The 19,483-nt window shown below is 39.5% G+C and overlaps 1 protein-coding gene across 1 annotated transcript in view; it reads left to right on the top strand.

Moving 5' to 3' along the window:
* The window catches only part of slc34a2b (solute carrier family 34 member 2b), a 43,511-nt gene extending 27,122 nt beyond the window's left edge, over positions 1–16,389 (top strand). Inside the window, exons 8-13 of the mRNA XM_061888271.1 lie at positions 2,177–2,272; positions 5,164–5,275; positions 5,475–5,642; positions 12,294–12,410; positions 15,208–15,332; positions 15,402–16,389. Coding sequence (XP_061744255.1) covers positions 2,177–2,272; positions 5,164–5,275; positions 5,475–5,642; positions 12,294–12,410; positions 15,208–15,332; positions 15,402–15,932 — 1,149 coding nt within the window. The 3' untranslated portion in view covers positions 15,933–16,389. The remainder of the gene's footprint in view (positions 1–2,176; positions 2,273–5,163; positions 5,276–5,474; positions 5,643–12,293; positions 12,411–15,207; positions 15,333–15,401) is intronic.
* Positions 16,390–19,483: the final 3,094 nt, after the last annotated feature.

Here is a 19,483-nt window from a genome sequence, read left to right as displayed (position 1 = left end):
CCTATTATCTAAATGTGCTGAACACGAGCTCGTGATCACAAACACCTTGTTCCGCCAGAGAAACCGTTCCAAAACCTCATGGATGCATCCCCGATCAAAGTGCTGGCATCTCATTGATTATGTGATAGTCAGGGCCAGAGATCTTTGCGATCTCTGGCCCTGTATATTTATTTATATATATATAAATAAATATACACATGCATACATATATATACACTATCATACATATATACGCATACACACATATATACATATATACACATACATGCATATATAAACATACATACATATATACATTTATACACATACATACATATATACATAGATATACACATATATATAAACATGCATACGTTTATACATAGATACACACACACATAAATACATACAGCACATATATACATATACACATACATACATATACAGTATATATACATACATATATACACATACAGTAAATATATAAACATACATACATATATACATTTATACACATACATACATATATACATAGATATACACATATATATATATAAACATGCATATGTTTATACATAGATACACACACATAAATACATACAGCACATATATACATATACACATACATACATATACAGTATATATACATACATATATACACATACAGTACATATATAAACATACATACATATATACATTTATACACATACATACATATATACATAGATATACACATATATATAAACATGCATACGTTTATACATAGATACACACACACATTCAATCAATCAATCAATGTTTACTTATATAGCCCTAAATCACTAGTGTCTCAAAGGGCTGCACAAACCACTACGACCTCCTCGGTAGGCTCACATAAGGGCAAGGAAATTAATTAATACTGTAATATTAGATGAATATTACTGTAGTATTACATGAATATTACTGTATTATTAGATGAATATTACTGTAATATTAGTAGTAATATTACTGTAATATTAGTAGTAATATTACTGTAATATTAATATAATTAATTAACGGAAAGCTGGCGTGCACAAGTGATGTGCACGGCAGCTTTCTGAGGGATCGCTTGTGCACGCCAGTTTTCCGAGACTCTGTATTTAGTTAGCGCAGGCAGCATGAAGCAGGGCTTTTATTGTGAAGATAGGAAATGTGCAGTCGGCCTTTAGAGTTTTGACGGAAGGTACGGCGCGAGAGTCTGTTGAAATAAAAAGTGTTTCTCGCCTTCCTCTCGGTCATATTTTCATAATAATGATCTTGCAGCAGCCAGCGTCATCTCACAAGACCCTCCGGTACCGTGAATGTCATTTAAGTGACGTCTTGGTGAAGATTGATGATCACAAATTTTTAGGTCTATTTTTTTTAAAAGCCTGGCTGGAGATCGACTGACACACCCCCCGCGGTCGACTGGTAGCTCGCCATCGACGTAATGGGCACCCCTGCTATACAGTATACATACATACATACATATATACATAACTGTACACGTACATACATTTACAGTATATATACATACATATATATGGTACATATCTTTACACATACATACATATACAGTATACATACATAAATATATACATACATGTACACATACATACATACATATCCAACTGTAGTACAAACAGGATTTGTATATATATATATACATATATATATATATATATGTATATATATATATATATATATGTATATATATATGTGTGTATATGTGTATATATATATATATATATATATATATATATATATATATATATATATATGTATATATATATATATATATATATATATATATATATATGTATATATCAGAGGCTAAAGGTCTCACTCACGGTTCAAAATATCTGTTTGGGCCCCACAGACCATTGGCCCCTTTTCACTTTGGCCCCCGCAGGTCAAACACTGGGACGAGCCAGTATCAAACATGTTACTACTTTAATTACAGACTCACAGTATAAAAAAAATACAATATTATTGAGTTCGGCCACAAAGTGAGAACATCGTAGTTGTAGCTTGCTTCTTCCGGTAAACTAAAGAAGGTTAGTATACTTCATCGAGAAGATGTTCCCAACTTTTGAAAGATGTTTCATATTGTGGAATCTTTATTCAGAAAATCCTTGACTAGGTTTCCGTGCACTTAATTAGTCTGATTGTTTTGTACTGTTCTTCCTTTTTGTCGCAGCTGGATAAATCTGTCATCACCGGCATCGCCACGGGAGACCCGGCAGCCCGGAACAAAAGCCTGATCAAAATATGGTGCAAAAAGAAGGTCAACACGGTGAGAACTTTGTGGGAAAAGGGGAAGTGTTACACCAGACCTGGGAAAAATACGCTCTACGTCATTTTTTTTTAGACCTTTAACAACAAAACTGTATTTGCCTTTATGCCAGACCTGGGAAAAATACGCTCTACGTCATTTTTTTTAGACCTTTAACAACAAAACTGTATTTGCCTTTATGCCAGACCTGGGAAAAATACGCTCGACGTCATTTTTTTTAGACCTTTAACAACAAAACTGTATTTGCCTTTATGATGTGCAGTCATGTATTTAAATGGCCGTAAGTCTTGAACTATGTTTCAATGGTCGAAATCTGCACTTTTGGGTGTTACAGGAGTTATTACGGTAATCTAGGTCACAGCAGACCGGACCAGGAACAAACCAAATTGGGCAGGGTTTTACAGGATAATACATCATAAATTTTGTTCCACTTTGCCACGTTCTTATGTTGTTGATATTCAGTGTTTTATCGTTCGTAGTTGATATTGTAAATCCCACTTTCCTTTATTTTCATGTGCATTTTAAGTGTCCCATTCAGTAAAAAAAACTGGAAAATTCCTTTCCGTTTTTCTGAGGTGGTCTGTCATAACTTTTTTTTACGAACCCCAAAAGCAGTGAAGTTGTCACGTTGTGTAAAAGGTAAATAAAAAGAGAATACAATGATTTGCAAATCCTTTTCAACTTATATTCAATTGAATAGACTGCAAAGACAAGATATTTAACGTTCGAACTGGAAAACGTTGTTATTTTTTTTGCAAATTTTTAGCTAATTTGGAATTGGATGCCTGCGACGTGTTTCAAAGAAGCTGGCACAAGTGGCAAAAAAGACTGGGAAAGTTGAGGGATGCTCATCAAACACTTATTTGGAACATCCCACAGGTGAGCGGGCTAATTGGGAACTGGTGGCTGCCATGACTAGGTATAAAATCAGCTTCCATGAAATGTTCTGTCGTTGACAAACAAAGACAGGGCGAGGGTCACCACTTTGTCAACAAATGCCTGAGCAAATTGTTTAAGAACAACATTTCTCAACCAGCTACTGCAAGGAATTTAGGGATTTCACCATCAACGCTCCGTGATATCATCAAAAGGTTCAGAAAATCTGGAGAAATCACTGCACGTAAGCCATGATATCACGCACCTTGGATCCCTCAGGCGGTACTGCATCAAAAAGCGACAACAGTGTGTGAAGGATATCACCACATGGGCTCAGGAATACTTCAGACAACCACTGTCAGTACTGTAACTACAGTTGGTAACTAGATCTTTAAGTGAAGTTAAAACTCTACTATGCAAAGCCAAAGCCATTGATCAACAACACCCAGAAACACCACCGGCTTCTACGATGGACAGATGCAAAGTGTAAAAGTGTTCTGTGGTCTGACGAGTCCACATTTCAAATTGTTTTTGGAAACTGTGGGTGTTGTTTCCTCCGGAACAATGAGGAAAAGAAGCAGGCGCAAAGTGTAAAAGCCAGTATGTGTGATGGTATGGGGGTGTATTAGTGGCCAAGGCATGGGTAACTTACACATCTGTGAAGGCACCATTAATGCTGAAAGGTACGTACAGGTTTTGGAGCAACATATGTTGTCATCCAAGCAGCGTTATCATGGACGCCCCTGCTTATTTCAACATGGGCTCAGGAATACTTCAGACAACCACTGTCAGTACTGTAACTACAGTTGGTAACTAGATCTTTAAGTGAAGTTAAAACTCAAAGCCAAAGCCATTTATCAACAACACCCAGAAACGCCGCCGGCTTCTACGATGGACAGATGCAAAGTGTGAAAGTGTTCTGTGGTCTGACGAGTCCACATTTCAAATTATTTTTGGAAACTGTGGGCGTTGTTTCCTCCGGGACAAAGAGGAACAGAACCAGGCGCAAAGTGTAAAAGCCAGCATGTGTGATGGTATGGGGGTGTATTAGTGGCCAAGGCATGGGTAACTTACACATCTGTGAAGGCACCAGTAATGCTGAAAGGTACGTACAGGTTTTGGAGCAACATATGTTGTCATCCAAGCAGCGTTATCATGGACGCCCCTGCTTATTTCAACATGGGCTCAGGAATACTTCAGACAACCACTGTCAGTACTGTAACTACAGTTGGTAACTAGATCTTTAAGCGAAGTTAAAACTCTACTATGCAAAGCCAAAGCCATTTATCAACAACACCCAGAAACGCCGCCGGCTTCTATGATGGACAGATGCAAAGTGTAAAAGTGTTCTGTGGTCTGACAAGTCCACATTTCAAATTGTTTTTGGAAACTGTGGGCGTTGTTTCCTCCGGAACAAAGAGGAAAACTGTGGGCGTTGTTTCCTCTGGAACAAAGAGGAAAAGAACCAGGTGCAAAGTGTAAAAGCCAGCATGTGCGATGCTATGGGGGTGTATTAGTGGCCAAGGCATGGGTAACTTACACATCTGTGAAAGGTACGTACAGGTTTTGGAGCAACATATGTTGTCATCCAAGCAACGTTATCATGGACGCCCCTGCTTATTTCAACTTTTCGGCAATGTGTTGCTGCCATTGAATTATTATCAGTGTGAACGTTAAATATGTTGTCTTTGCAGTATATTCAATTGAAAATAAGTTGAAAAGGATTTGCAAATCATTGTCTTCTCTTTTTATTTACAAATTACACAACGTGACAACTTCACTGCTTTCGGGGTTTTGCAGAATTCTATCGGACATTATGAATTTTTAGTGTTCCTGGAAAAAAAAAGCGACACCAAAGACACGTACTGTACAGAATATTTGTATAGCTAAATGTGTATACATCACATTTTTTACTCTTAATGTAGCCCTCCAGTCCAAATATTTGGTATCTCCTAAAGCAGAACCAGGCTTTGGACCACAATCATTTGACCCTTTCCCTGTTTTTCCTAATCAAGACTTTCTGGAACGAAACGGTGGAGAACTGCCCCGCCGGTGCCGTCTGTTGGGAGGTGAACAACCAAACCTGGACAGAGAAGAACACCACCTGGACTGACTACCAGGAGAAATGTAAGGTTAGCTCTGGATGAAAGCCCCCTGGAGAGGGAGCCGAGGGGCCTTGTAGGAAACATGAGAGGAGACCCGCCGAGGCCGGGACAATGGGAACCTTTGAGTAGTTGACTCAGCAGATTCCTGGGAGCCACTCAATGCCAGTATTCACGCCCCCCCCCCCCCCCCCCCCCGAGTTAATGGTTGCTTCTCCTGACAGGCGCACACATCTTTGTCAACGCCAACCTGCCCGACTTGGCGGTGGGCCTCATCCTTCTGGGTCTGTCCCTCTTCGTCCTCTGCACCTGCCTCATCCTCATCGTCAAGCTGCTCAACTCCATGCTCAAAGGCCAGGTGGCGCTGGTCATCAAGAAGGTGCTCAACACAGGTGAGAGAGCCCCTCCAAAAATGGACTTTATATTGATTCAGGCCAAAAGAAAGTTCGCAAAAACCTTTCCTGGCGACGTTTGATTTGTTTAGGCCGGTTAAAATCAGCGTTGAAAGACAAATAAGGAAGCAACACCACACAAAAGTTTGTAGTGCAACAATACTTCCTCCTCAAAAGTTCCCTTGGAGCATTATTCTGACTCAGGGGCCACTTTGAGAGAAAAAAAAATGTGCCTGGGGGCCGGAGTGTATAAATAAATATATACATGTTAAAGTCAGCTTTGAATAATGACAAATAAGGAAGCAACACCACACAAAAGTTTGTAGTGCAACAATAGTTCTTCCTCAAAAGTTCCCCTGGAGCAGATTAATTATTTTGGCTCGGGGGCCACATTGAGAGAAAAAAATGTGCCTGGGGGCCGGAGTGTATAAAAAATATATAAATAAATATATACATGTTAAAGTCAGCTTTAAATAATGACAAATAAGGAAGCAACACCACACAAAAGTTTGTAGTGCAACAATACTTCCTCCTCAAAAGTTCCCTTGGAGCATTATTCTGACTCAGGGGCCACTTTGAGAGAAAAAAATGTGCCTGGGGGCCGAAGTGTATAAAGAATATATAAATAAATATATACATGTTAAAGTCAGCTTTAAATAATGACAAATAAGGAAGCAACACCACACAAAAGTTTTTAGTGCAACAATAGTTCCTCCTCAAAAGTTCCCTTGGAGCATTATTCTGACTCAGGGGCCACTTTGAGAGAAAAAAAATGTGCCTGGGGGCCGGAGTGTATAAAAAATATATAAATAAATATATACATGTTAAAGTCAGCTTTGAATAATGACAAATAAGGAAGCAACACCACACAAAAGTTTGTAGTGCAACAATAGTTCTTCCTCAAAAGTTCCCTTGGAGCAGATCATTTATTTTGACTCGGGGGCCACGTTGAGAGAAAAAAATGTGCCCGGGGACCGGTGTGAATAAGAAACTTATAAAAAATATATACATGTTAAATCAGCTTTGAATAATGACCAATAAGGAAGCAACACCACACAAAAGTTTGTAGTGCAACAATAGTTCTTCCTCAAAAGTTCCTCTGGAGCAGATTAATTATTTTGGCTCGGGGGCCACATTGAGAGAAAAAAAATGTGCCTGGGGGCCGGTGTGTATAAGAAATTTATTAAAAATATATACATGTTAAAATCAGCTTTAAATAATGACAAATAAGGAAGCAACACCACACAAAAGTTTGTAGTGCAACAATAGTTCTTCCTCAAAAGTTCCCCTGGAGCAGATTAATTATTTTGGCTCGGGGGCCACATTGAGAGAAAAAAAATGTGCCTGGGGCCGGAGTGTATAAAAAATATATAAATAAATATATACATGTTAAAGTCAGCTTTGAATAATGACAAATAAGGAAGCAACACCACACAAAAGTTTGTAGTGCAACAATAGTTCTTCCTCAAAAGTTCCTCTGGAGCAGATTAATTATTTTGGCTCGGGGGCCACATTGAGAGAAACAAAATGTGCCTGGGGGCCGGTGTGTATAAGAAATTTATAAAAAATATATACATGTTAAAATCAGCTTTAAATACTGACAAATAAGGAAGCAACACCACACAAAAGTTTGCAGTGCAACAATAGTTCCTCCTCAAAAGTTCCCTTGGAGCAAACCTGGGTCATTATTCTGACTCAGGGGCCACTTTGAGAGAAAAAAAATGTGCCTGGGGGCCGGAGTGTATAAAAAATATATAAATAAATATATACATGTTAAAGTCAGCTTTGAATAATGACAAATAAGGAAGCAACACCACACAAAAGTTTGCAGTGCAACAATAGTTCTTCCTCAAAAGTTCCTCTGGAGCAGATTATTTATTTTGGCTCGGGGGCCACATTGAGAGAAAAAAATGTGCCTGGGGGCCGGAGTGTATAAAAAATGTATAAAAAATATATACATGTTAAAATCAGCTTTAAATAATGACAAATAAAGAAGCAACACCACAAAAAAGTTTGTAGTGCAACAATAGTTCTTCCTCAAAGGTTCCCCTGGACCAGATTAATTATTTTGGCTCGGGGGCCACATGAGAGAAACAAAATGTGCCTGGGGGCCGGTGTGTATAAGAAATTTATAAAAAATATATACATGTTAAAATCAGCTTTAAATAATGACAAATAAAGAAGCAACACCACACAAAATTTTATAGTGCAACAATAGTTCCTCCTCAAAAGTTCCCTTGGAGCAGATTAATTATTTTGGCTCGGGGGCCACGTTGAGAGAAAAAAAAGGTGCCTGGGGGCCGGTGTGTATAAGAAATGTATTAAAAATATATACATGTTAAAATCAGCTTTAAATAATTACAAATAAGGAAGCAACACCACACAAAAGTTTGTAGTGCAACAATAGTTCTTCCTCAAAAGTTCCTCTGGAGCAGATTCATTATTCTGGCTCGGAGGCCACATTGAGAGAAAAAAAATGTGCCCGGGGGCCGGTGTGTATAAGAAACTTATAAAAAATATATACATGTTAAAATCAGCTTTGAATAATGACAAATAAGGAAGCAACACCACACAAGAGTTTGTAGTGCAACAATACTTCCTCCTCAAAAGTTCCCTTGGAGCAAACCTGGGTCATTATTCTGACTCAGGGGCCACTTTGAGAGAAAAAAATGTGCCCGGGGGCCGGAGTGTATAAAGAATATATAAATAAATATATACATGTTAAAGTCAGCTTTGAATAATGACAAATAAAGAAGCAACACCACACAAAAGTTTGTAGTGCAACAATAGTTCCTCCTCAAAAGTTCCCTTGGAGCAGATTAATTATTTTGGCTCGGGGGCCACATTGAGAGACAACAAAATGTGCCTGGGGGCCGGTGTGTATAAGAAATTTATACAAATATATACATGTTAAAATCAGCTTTAAATAATGACAAATAAAGAAGCAACACCACACAAAAGTTTGTAGTGCAACAATAGTTCTTCCTCAAAAGTTCCCCGGAGCAGATTAATTATTTTGGCTCGGGGGCCACATTGAGAGAAAAAAAATCTGCCCGGGGGCCGGAGTGTATAAAAAAATATATAAATAAATATATACATGTTGAAGTCAGCTTTGAATAATGACAAATAAGGAAGCAACACCACACAAAAGTTTGTAGTGCAACAATAGTTCTTCCTCAAAAGTTCCCCTGGAGCAGATTAATTATTTTGGAGTTGAGTTTATACCAAAATGGATACATGGATGATACAGCAGAGGATTGGGAGAATGTCATGTGGTCAGAAGAAACCAAAATAGAACTTTTTGGTATCAACTCAACTCGTTGTGTTTGGAGGAAGAAGAATACTGAGTTGCATCCCAAGAACACCATACCTACTGTGAAGCATGGGGGTGGAAACATCATGCTTTGGGGCTGTTTTTTCTGCTAAGGGGACAGGACGATTGATCCGTGTTAAGGAAAGAATGAATGGGGCCATGTATCGTGAGATTTGGAGCCAAAACCTCCTTCCATCAGTGAGAGCTTTGAATGGTTGACCAAATACTTATTTTCCACCATAATTTACATATAAATTATTTAAAATTCATACAATGTGAATTCCTGGACTTTTTTTCACATTCTGTCTCTCACAGTTGATGAAAATTACAGACCTCTGTCATCATTTGAAGTGGGAGAACTTGCACAATCGCTGGCTGACTGAATACTTTTTTGCCCCACTGTATGTGTAGAAATATTTATTTATAATGGAATCATTTGTTTGTTTTTCAACAAGTTTTTAGTTATTTTTATATCTTTTTTTCCAAATAGTTCATGAAAGACCACTATAAATTAGCAATATTTTGCAATGTTATACCATTTAATAAATCGGAAACTGATGACATAGTGCTGTATTTTACTTCTTTATCTTTTTTTTTCAACCAAAAATGCTTTGCACTGATTAGGGGGTACTTGAATTAAACAAATGTTCACAGGGGGTACATCACTAAAAAAAGGTTCGAGAACCACTGGACTATACAAATGAACAGTGAGTATGAACTGTGAGTATGGACTCTAAGTATGATCAATGAGTATGGACTGGGAGTAGGATCTGTAAGTAATGACTGAGTATGAACTATAAGTATGAAATGTGTGTATGGACTGTGATTATGGACTATAAGTATGGACTAAGTATGAACTGTGAGTATTAACTGTGAGTATGAACTATAAATATGAACTGTGAGTATTGACTATGTATGAACTGTAAGTATGAACTGTGAGTATGGACTGTGAGTATGGACTGTGAGTATGAACCGTGAGTATGGACTCTAAGTATGATCTATGAGTATGGACTTGGTATAGGATCTGTGAGTATGAACTGTGAGTATGGACTGCACATATGCACTGTGAGTATGGACTACAAGTATGAACTGTGAGTATGGACTGTAAGTATGGACTGTCAGTATGAACTGAGAGTATGGACTGTGAATATGGACTACAAGTATGAACTGTGAGTATGGACTGTGAGTATGAACCGTGAGTATGGACTCTAAGTATGATCTATGAGTATGTACTTGGAGTAGGATCTGTGAGTGAACTGTGAGTATGGACAGTTAATATGAACTGTGAGTATGGACTACAAGTATGAACTGTGAGTATGGACTGTAAGTATGGACTGTGAGTATGAACTGAGAGTATGAACTGTGAGTATGGACTATATATATGAACAGTGAGTACGAACTGAGTATGGACTCTAAGTATGATCTATAAGTATGGACTGGGAGTAGGATCTGTGAGTATGGACAGTGAGTATGGACAGTGAGTATGGATTGTGAGTATGGACTATGAGTATGAAATGTGAGTATGGACTGTGAGTATGGACAGTGAGTATGGGCAGTGACTATGGACTGCAAGTATGGACTGTGAGTAGGGACTATAAGTATGGACTATATGTGTACTCTGTAAGTATGAACTGTGAGTATGGATAATAAGTATGAACTGTGAGTATGGACTGTGAGTACAAACTGTGAGTATGGACTATAAGTGTACTCTGTAAGTATGAACTATGAGTATGGATTATGAAGAATGAACTGTAAGTATGGACTGTGAGTATGGACTCTATGTGTACTCTGTAAGTATGAACTGTGAGTATGGATTATAAGTATGAACTGTGGGTATGGACAGTGACTATGAACTGTGAGTATGGACAGTGACTATGAACTGTGAGTAAGGACTGTAAATATGGACTGTGAGTATGAACTGTGAGTATGGACTGTGAGTATGAACTGCATGTGTGCACTGTGAGTATGAACTATAAGTATTAACTGTGAGTATGTACTATACGTATGAACAGTGAGTATGAACTGTGAGTATGGACTCTAAGTATGATCTAGAAGTATGGACTGGGGAGTCAAATCTGTGAGTATGGACTGTGATTATGGACAGTGAGTATGGATTGTGAGTATGGACTGTGAGTATGGACTGTGTATAGATTGTGAGTATGAACTCTGAGTATGGACTGTAAGTATGGACTGTGAGTATGGACTATAAGTATGGACTAAAAGTGTACTCTCTAAGTATGAACTGTGAGTATGGATTATAAGTATGAATTGTGATTATGGAATGTGGGTATGAACTGTGGGTATGGACTGTGAGTATGGACTGTGAGTATGGTCTGTGAGTACGAACTATGAGTATGGACTATAAGTGTACTCTGCAAGTATGAACTGTGAGTATGGATTATGAAGTATGAACTGTAAGTATGGACTGTGAGTATGGACTTTATATGTACTCTGTAAGTATGAAGTGTGAGTGTGGATTATAAGTATGAACTGTGGGTATGGACTGTAACTATGAACTGTGAGTATGGACTCAAAGTATGGACTGTGAGTATGGACTGCACATATGCACTGTGAGTATGGTCTATAAGTATGAACTGTGAGTATGGACTATACATATGAACAGTGAGTACTAAACGTGTGTATGGACTCTAAGTATGGACTGGGAGTAGGATCTGTGAGTATGGACAGTGAGTATGGACTGTGAGTATGGACAATAAGTATGGACTATAAGTGTACTCTCTAAATATTAACTGTGAGTATGGATTATAAGTATGATCTGTGAGTATGGACTGTGAGTACGAACTGTGAGTATGGACTATAAGTGTACTCTGTAAGTATGAACTGTTAGTATGGATTATGACGTATGAACAGTATGTATGGACTGTGTGTATGGACTATATGTGTACTCTGTAAGTATGACCTGTGTGTATAGATTATAAGTATGAACTGTGGGTATGGACTGTGACTATGAACTGTGAGTATGGACTGTAAGTATGGACTTTGAGTATGGACTGTGAGTATGGATTTTGAGTATGGATTGTGAGTATGATCTCTGACTATGGACTACAAGTGTACTCTGTAAGTATTAACTGTGAGTATGGATCATAAGTATGAACTGCAAGTACGGACTGTGAGTATAGTCTATAAGTGTACTCTACAAGTATGAACACTCATGGTCGCCTGCTTGATAGTCAGCACATCTGCTGTGGTGATGATCCTTGATGAGCTGCGCAGGCAAAGCAACTTTGAAGCTTCCACCTCACCTTCAGATCCTCCGAGTCCTGACTTCTGTGATGGACGAAGCTGAGAAACAAACCTCTTGACATATTTCTCCGCAGACTTCCCCTTCCCCTTCTCCTGGGTGACCGGTTACATCGCCATCCTGGTGGGAGCCGGCATGACCTTCATCGTGCAGAGCAGCTCGGTCTTCACCTCAGCCATAACGCCTCTTGTTGGTGAGCCTGAACCTCTTCCAAATGTCTCCTTCCAGTAAGAATCAGGGGGTTCTGAAGTCCCTAAGGTACCTTGGACAGAACAGTTTACATACCAGCTTCAGATACCAGGACAAGATGCTAGCAAACGCTTCGGATTGTCTTTGACGTTACAGAAACACGTTTGCATAAGGGAAGACTCATCCTTAGTAGTTATAAAAAGATCAAATGGCCTTCAAGTACTTTAGGTCCACTGAGGGTCAACCTTTCCAAAAAAAAACCTGTATTTTGAAGACTGAAGAATCTAGTAATGTACATTAAAATATGGAATATGACAGAAGAAGAAACACAAGAAGACCAAGATGGCTAGTTTGAAAACGGGTTAGCAGCACTTACAAATCCCCGTGTGAGAACGTGTGGTTAGAAACGGTTTGGAAAAGTCCAGATCAGACCAACCAAAAGGTAGACCTTCTAGCTACCACCTGCATCACTTCAAAGATTGTTGATTGGTCCTCTCATCTTGTAGAAAGACCACAAACTAGTTTGTTGATTGACTTTGCTATCCAATTCTCCCTGGTGGTGCAGTGGTACACGCTGGACGGTTGGTTTCTTTTCCTGGCACCCACACACAACCATCCCTACAGTATTGGTTCCAATCCTGGGTCAATGAAAGTGTTGTGTCACGATCACTAAGCCGAACAATCCTCTTTAAAGAATGTTGGTTGGTCCTCTCATCTTGTAAAAAGACCACAAACTATTTTTTTGGTTTACTTTGCTATCCCAATCTCCCTGGTGGTGCAGTGGTACACGCTGGATGGTTGGTTCCTGTTCCTGGCACCCACACACAACCATCCCTACAGTCCTGATTCCAATCTTGGGTCAATGAAAGTGTTGTTTCACGAACAATAAGCCGAACAATCCTCTTCAAAGAATGTTGGTTGGTCCTCTCATCTTGTAGAAAGACTACAAACTAGTTTGTTGGTTTACTCTGCTATCCAATTCTCCCTGATGGTGCAGTGGTACACGCTGGACGGTTGGTTCTTGTTCTTGGCACCCACACACAACCATCCCTACAGTCCTGGTTCCAATCCTGGGTCAATGAAAGTGTTGTGTCACGAAGAATAAGCCGAACAATCCTCTTCAAAGAATGTTGGTTGGTCATCTCATCTTGTAGAAAGACTACAAACTAGTTTGTTGGTTTACTCTGCTATCCAATTCTCCCTGATGGTGCAGTGGTACACGCTGGACGGTTGGTTCTTGTTCTTGGCACCAACACACAACCATCCTTACAGTCCTATTTCCAATCCTGGGTCAATGAAAGTGTTGTGTCAAGAACAATAAGCCGAACAATCCTCTTTAAAGAATGTTGGTTGGTCCTCTCATCTTGTAGAAAGCCCACAAACTAGTTTGTTGATTTACTTTGCTATCCAATTCTCCTTGGTGGTGCAGTGGTGCACGCTGGATGGTTGGTTTCTTTTCCTGGCACCCACACACAACCATCCCTACAGTCCTGGTTCCAATCCTGGGTCAATGAAAGTGTTGTGTCACGATCACTAAGCCGAACAATCCTCTTTAAAGAATGTTGGTTGGTCCTCTCATCTTGTAAAAAGACGACAAACTAGTTTTTTGGTTTACGTTGCTATCCCATTCTCCCTGGTGGTGCAGTGGTACACGCTCGATGGTTGGTTCCTGTTCCTGGCACCCACACACAACCATCCCTACAGTCCTGATTCCAATCCTGGGTCAATGAAAGTGTTGTGTCACGAACAATAAGCCGAACAATCCTCTTCAAAGAATGTTGGTTGGTCCTCTCATCTTGTAGAAAGACTACAAACTAGTTTGTTGGTTTACTCTGCTATCCAATTCTCCCTGATGGTGCAGTGGTACATGCTGGACGGTTGGTTCTTGTTCCTGGCACCCACACACAACCATCCCTACAGTCCTGATTCCAATCTTGGGTCAATGAGAGTGTTGTGTCACGAACAATAAGCCGAACAATCCTCTTCAAAGAATGTTGGTTGGTCCTCTCATCTTGTAGAAAGACTACAAACTAGTTTGTTGGTTTACTCTGCTATCCAATTCACCCTGATAGTGCAGTGGTACACGCTGGACGGTTGGTTCTTGTTCTTGGCACCCACACACAACCATCCCTACAGTCCTATTTCCAATCCTGGGTCAATGAAAGTGTTGTGTCAAGAACAATAAGCCGAACAATCCTCTTTAAAGAATGTTGGTTGGTCCTCTCATCTTGTAGAAAGACTACAAACTAGTTTGTTGGTTTACTCTGCTATCCAATTCACCCTGATGGTGCAGTGGTACACGCTGGACGGTTGGTTATTGTTCCTGGCACCCACACACAACCATCCCTACAGTCCTGATTCCAATCTTGGGTCAATGAAACTGTTGTGTCACGAAGAATAAGCCGGACAACCCTCTTCAAAGAATGTTGGTTGGTCCTCTCATCTTGTAGAAAGACTACAAACTAGTTTGTTGGTTTACTCTGCTATCCAATTCTCCCTGATGGTGCAGTGGTACACGCTGGACGGTTGGTTCTTGTTCCTGGCACCCACACACAACCATCCCTACAGTCCTATTTCCAATCCTGGGTCAATGAAAGTGTTGTGTCACGAACACTAAGCCGAACCATCCGTGCCTTAGGCTCAGGTGGTGGGAGAAGCTGAAAGACTTCTGAACCACTATCAACTATCATTTCCTGATTCATTCCAGTAACGGTTGTCAGTTTGTGCAGGATCATGAACAGAGCAGCAAAGTCAAGACAACCTGTGTGGATTTCATTTGAAACCTTTTGCTTGTCTTGAAGGTATCGGCGTCATTAGCCTCGAGAGGGCCTATCCTCTAACTCTGGGCTCAAATATCGGTACGACCACCACGGCCATCTTGGCGGCGATGGCCAGCCCTGGAGAAACCCTCTCCAACTCGCTCCAGGTACGGCGCCAGAGAGAGTTGTGCGTTTTATTTGCTGTTCCAGGTTCTAATAGTGGTCTCTCTTGGTAGATTGCCCTCTGCCATTTCTTCTTCAACATCATGGGCATCCTCCTGTGGTATCCCATCCCCTTCACACGCTTGCCCATCAGGCTTGCCAGAGGGTTGGGGAACCGCACAGCCGACTACCGCTGGTTTGCTGTCCTCTACCTGGTCCTGTGCTTCCTGGTCTTGCCTCTGAGCATCTTCGGCCTGTCGATGGCCGGCTGGCAGGTCTTAGTGGGCATCGGGACCCCCATCATTGTGCTCGTCGTCTTCGTGGTGATCGTAAACATCATGCAGTCTCGCTGCCCGCGCTTCCTGCCCCGGTTCCTGCGCGACTGGAGGTTCCTGCCGCGGCCCCTGCGCTCCCTGGCGCCCTGGGACTCTATGGTGACCTCCGCCATGGGTTTCTGCGGCCACTACTGCTGCTGCTTCTGCCGGTGTTGCGAGTGCTGCCAGAAAGACAAAAAGCTCGGAGAGGGCAAGAGCCTGGAGATGTTCGATAACCCGGCGCTGACCGAGGAGGACGACCCGAAGGTCATCCATGGAACTCATCTTTGAAGACCTGGGCCGTAGTAATGGCACAGGTGTGCTCTGAACTCTGAACACTTTGCACCTGTTGTTTGTCTTGAAGAAGATTCATGACACACTCTGTCTTTTTAAGTCTGTTTGTATATTTTATTTACGCAGAGTAGGGAAGGGATTCACACGGCCCCAGTCCTAGGTAGATCCCCTGAGAAGAATGTGGGACTGTGGGATTATTTGGCAATGCAGTCTGCGGAAAACAATGGAAAGGGCCACATAGCAACTGAACATTTTGAGATGGTCAACACTCTAAAGTGGATAGTGCCTCCCCCATTTTGTCACGTTTCACGTTTCAGGTAAAGGGTGACCAATGGGGCCGTATGGATCCCCTTCCTACTCTGTAGGAAGTGATTTTTGCATGAACATGTTGCTCCTTCTTCAGTATTTAAGGCTGAATCATCTTTGTCGATTAGAAATAAATATTTTTCACTAACTTGTGGGCGTTCCTTTTTTAAACACCGAAAGTAGACAGTTTGTGGGACGCCGCTGAAGGGTGTGTCTGCCTCACAATACGAAGGTCCTGCAGTCCTGGGTTCAAATCCAGGCTCGGGATCTTTCTGTGTGGAGTTTGCATGTTCTCCCTGTGACTGCGTGGGTTCACTCCGGCTTCCTCCCACTTCCAAAGACATGCACCTGGGGATAGGTTGATTGGCAACACTAAATTGGCCCTAGTGTGTGAATGTTGTCTGTCAATCTGTGTTGGCCCTGCGATGAGGTGGCGACTTGTCCAGGGTGTACCCCGCCTTCCGCCCGATTGTAGCTGAGATAGGCGTCAGCGCCCCCCGCGACCCCGAAAGGGAATAAGCGGTAGGAAATGGATGGATGGATGGATTATATACACTATTATACTCTATTGTTTTACTATATTACATACTGTTAAGGATTCAAAAAAGGACTCCAATTGCGGATCAGTAAAAAAAATCACTGGAGAAAATAGTTTGAGTAACAAAAGTCAGCTCCAGGAAGACGGGGTCAAAAGTCTGTTCAGCATCACAGGCAACGGACCAACCGGCACTGGCTGGGTGGAGATCCAGGGTTTAAGTCAGGTCGTTGATTAGGTGCAGGTGGGCACACCTGCAACTGACGACCAGGGAGAGACTTGCAGACACAAGAGGAACAAAAAAAAAGGCAGGAGAACAGCCATCATGACAATATACACTTATATACTTTATTGTTTTACTATATTATTTAACTATATTGTATACACTATTATCAGAGGTGGGTAGTAACGCGCTACATTTACTCCGTTACATCTACTTGAGTAGCTTTTGGGATAAATTGTACTTCTAAGAGTAGTTTTTATGCAACATACTTTTACTTATACTTGAGTATATTTATAGAGAAGAAACGCTACTTTTACTCCGCTCCATTTATCTGCAATCAGGTCGCCACTCGCTACTTTTTTTTTTTAATCGATCTGTCAATGCACGTTTTTGTTTGTTTTGATTTTGTCAGACACGCATTCAAAGTAGGAACTACGCATGCCCGCGTTTCACCAATCACATGCAGTCACTGGTGACGTTGGACCAATCAAACAGAGCCAGGTGGTCACGTGACCGTCACACGTAGAACCCGACATGTTGAAGAACTTATTGGGGTGTTACGGAATATGTACTGTACTGTACGAATAAAAGTTTCAATCTATCAATGAATCAATCAAAAGTGTAAAGGAAAAAAGACACTTTTTATTTCAACCGTACTTCCAACCCTAAGCCTAAAGACTGATCGCACAGTTCCTGTCTTCACAATAAAAGCGCCGCTCTATCGCGCCTGCGCTAACAAAATAAGAGTCTCCGGAAGCCAGAGCAAACAAGCTAGCAAGCTACGGAGTTTGCCGCCAATGTATTTCTTGTAAAGTGTATAAAAACGAATATGGAAGCTGGACAAATAAGATGCCAAAAACCAACGACTTTCATGATGTATTAGACAGGAAGGAGCAACTTTTTTTCTCCTCCATTTGAAAACCGGGACGTTATCAGCACTATACTGTCTGATTCCAATCAATGCAAGTCATCAGAATCAGGTAATACACCAACTTATATTCTTGTCTTCATTAAAGATAGGAATCTATATGTTAAAGATGCATGTATATTCATTAAAACACCTTTAACATGTCAATAAAAACGGCAAAATAAATAAATATAAATTATATACTGTATATATAAAGGTATGTATGTATATGATATGTGTGTGTATGTATATATGAGGTAGATCACCTCGACTTGGTCATTTATTAAGTAATTGATAAACGTTGAAAATCTTATTGGAGTTTTACCATTTAGTGGTCAATTGTACGGAATATGTACTGTACTGTGCAATCTACTAATACAAGTTTCAATCAATCAATCAATCAATCAATCAATCAATCAATGCCTACTGAGCCTATGGTGCTGTTAAGTTATTGTGGCTCAATTTGCCTTAATTTTTATTTTATTTTTATGTATTATTATTTAATATATAATATTGTTTTAGTTGCTTAAGAGATATTCCTGGCTGTGAATTTGCTCCTTGCTATTTTTATGTTTTTGTGCATTATTTGTTGCCGTAATCATTAAACAAACAGGTTACTCATCAGTTACTCAGTACTTGAGTAGTTTTTTTCCCAACATACTTTTTACTTTTACTCAAGTAAATATTTGGGTGACTACTACTTACTTTTACTTGAGTAATAAATCTCTAAAGTAACAGTACTCTTACTTGAGTACAATTTCTGGCTACTCTACCCACCTCTGACTATTATACTCTATTGTTTTACTGTATTATATACACTACTATACTTTATTGTTTTACTATATTATACACACTTATATATCCTATTGTTTTGTTATATTATATACACTGATATACTCTATTGTTTTACAATATTATACACACTAATATACCCTATTGTTTTGCTATATTACATACACTAATATACTCTATGGTTTTACTATATTATATACACTAATATACTCTATTGTATAACTATTTTATATACACTATTTTACTTTGTTGTTTTACAATATTATATACCCTAATATACCCTATTGTTTTACTGCATTATATACACTATTGTACTCTATTGTTTTAATATATTATATACACTAATATACTCTATTGATTTACTATATTATATACACTAATATACTTTGTTGTTTTGCTGTTTTTCACTATTATACTTTGTTGTTTTACTATATTATATACACTAATATACCCTATTGTTTTACTGCATTATATACACTATTGTACTCTATTGTTTTAATATATTATATACACTAATATATTCTATTGTTTTACAATATTATACACACTAATATACCCAATTGTTTTGCTATATTACATACACTAATATACTCTATGGTTTTACTATATTATATACACTAATATACTCTATTGTATAACTATATTATATACACTATTTTACTTTGTTGTTTTATTATATTATATACACCAATATACCCTATTGTTTTACTGCATTATATACACTATTGTACTCTATTGTTTTAATATATTATATACACTAATATACTCTATTGATTTACTATATT

Source organism: Nerophis ophidion, linkage group LG26 (assembly GCF_033978795.1).
Source record: "Nerophis ophidion isolate RoL-2023_Sa linkage group LG26, RoL_Noph_v1.0, whole genome shotgun sequence".
NCBI lineage: Eukaryota > Metazoa > Chordata > Actinopteri > Syngnathiformes > Syngnathidae > Nerophis > Nerophis ophidion.
Note: the sequence above shows the minus strand (reverse complement) of the source record. Positions and strands in the feature narration are given on the sequence as shown.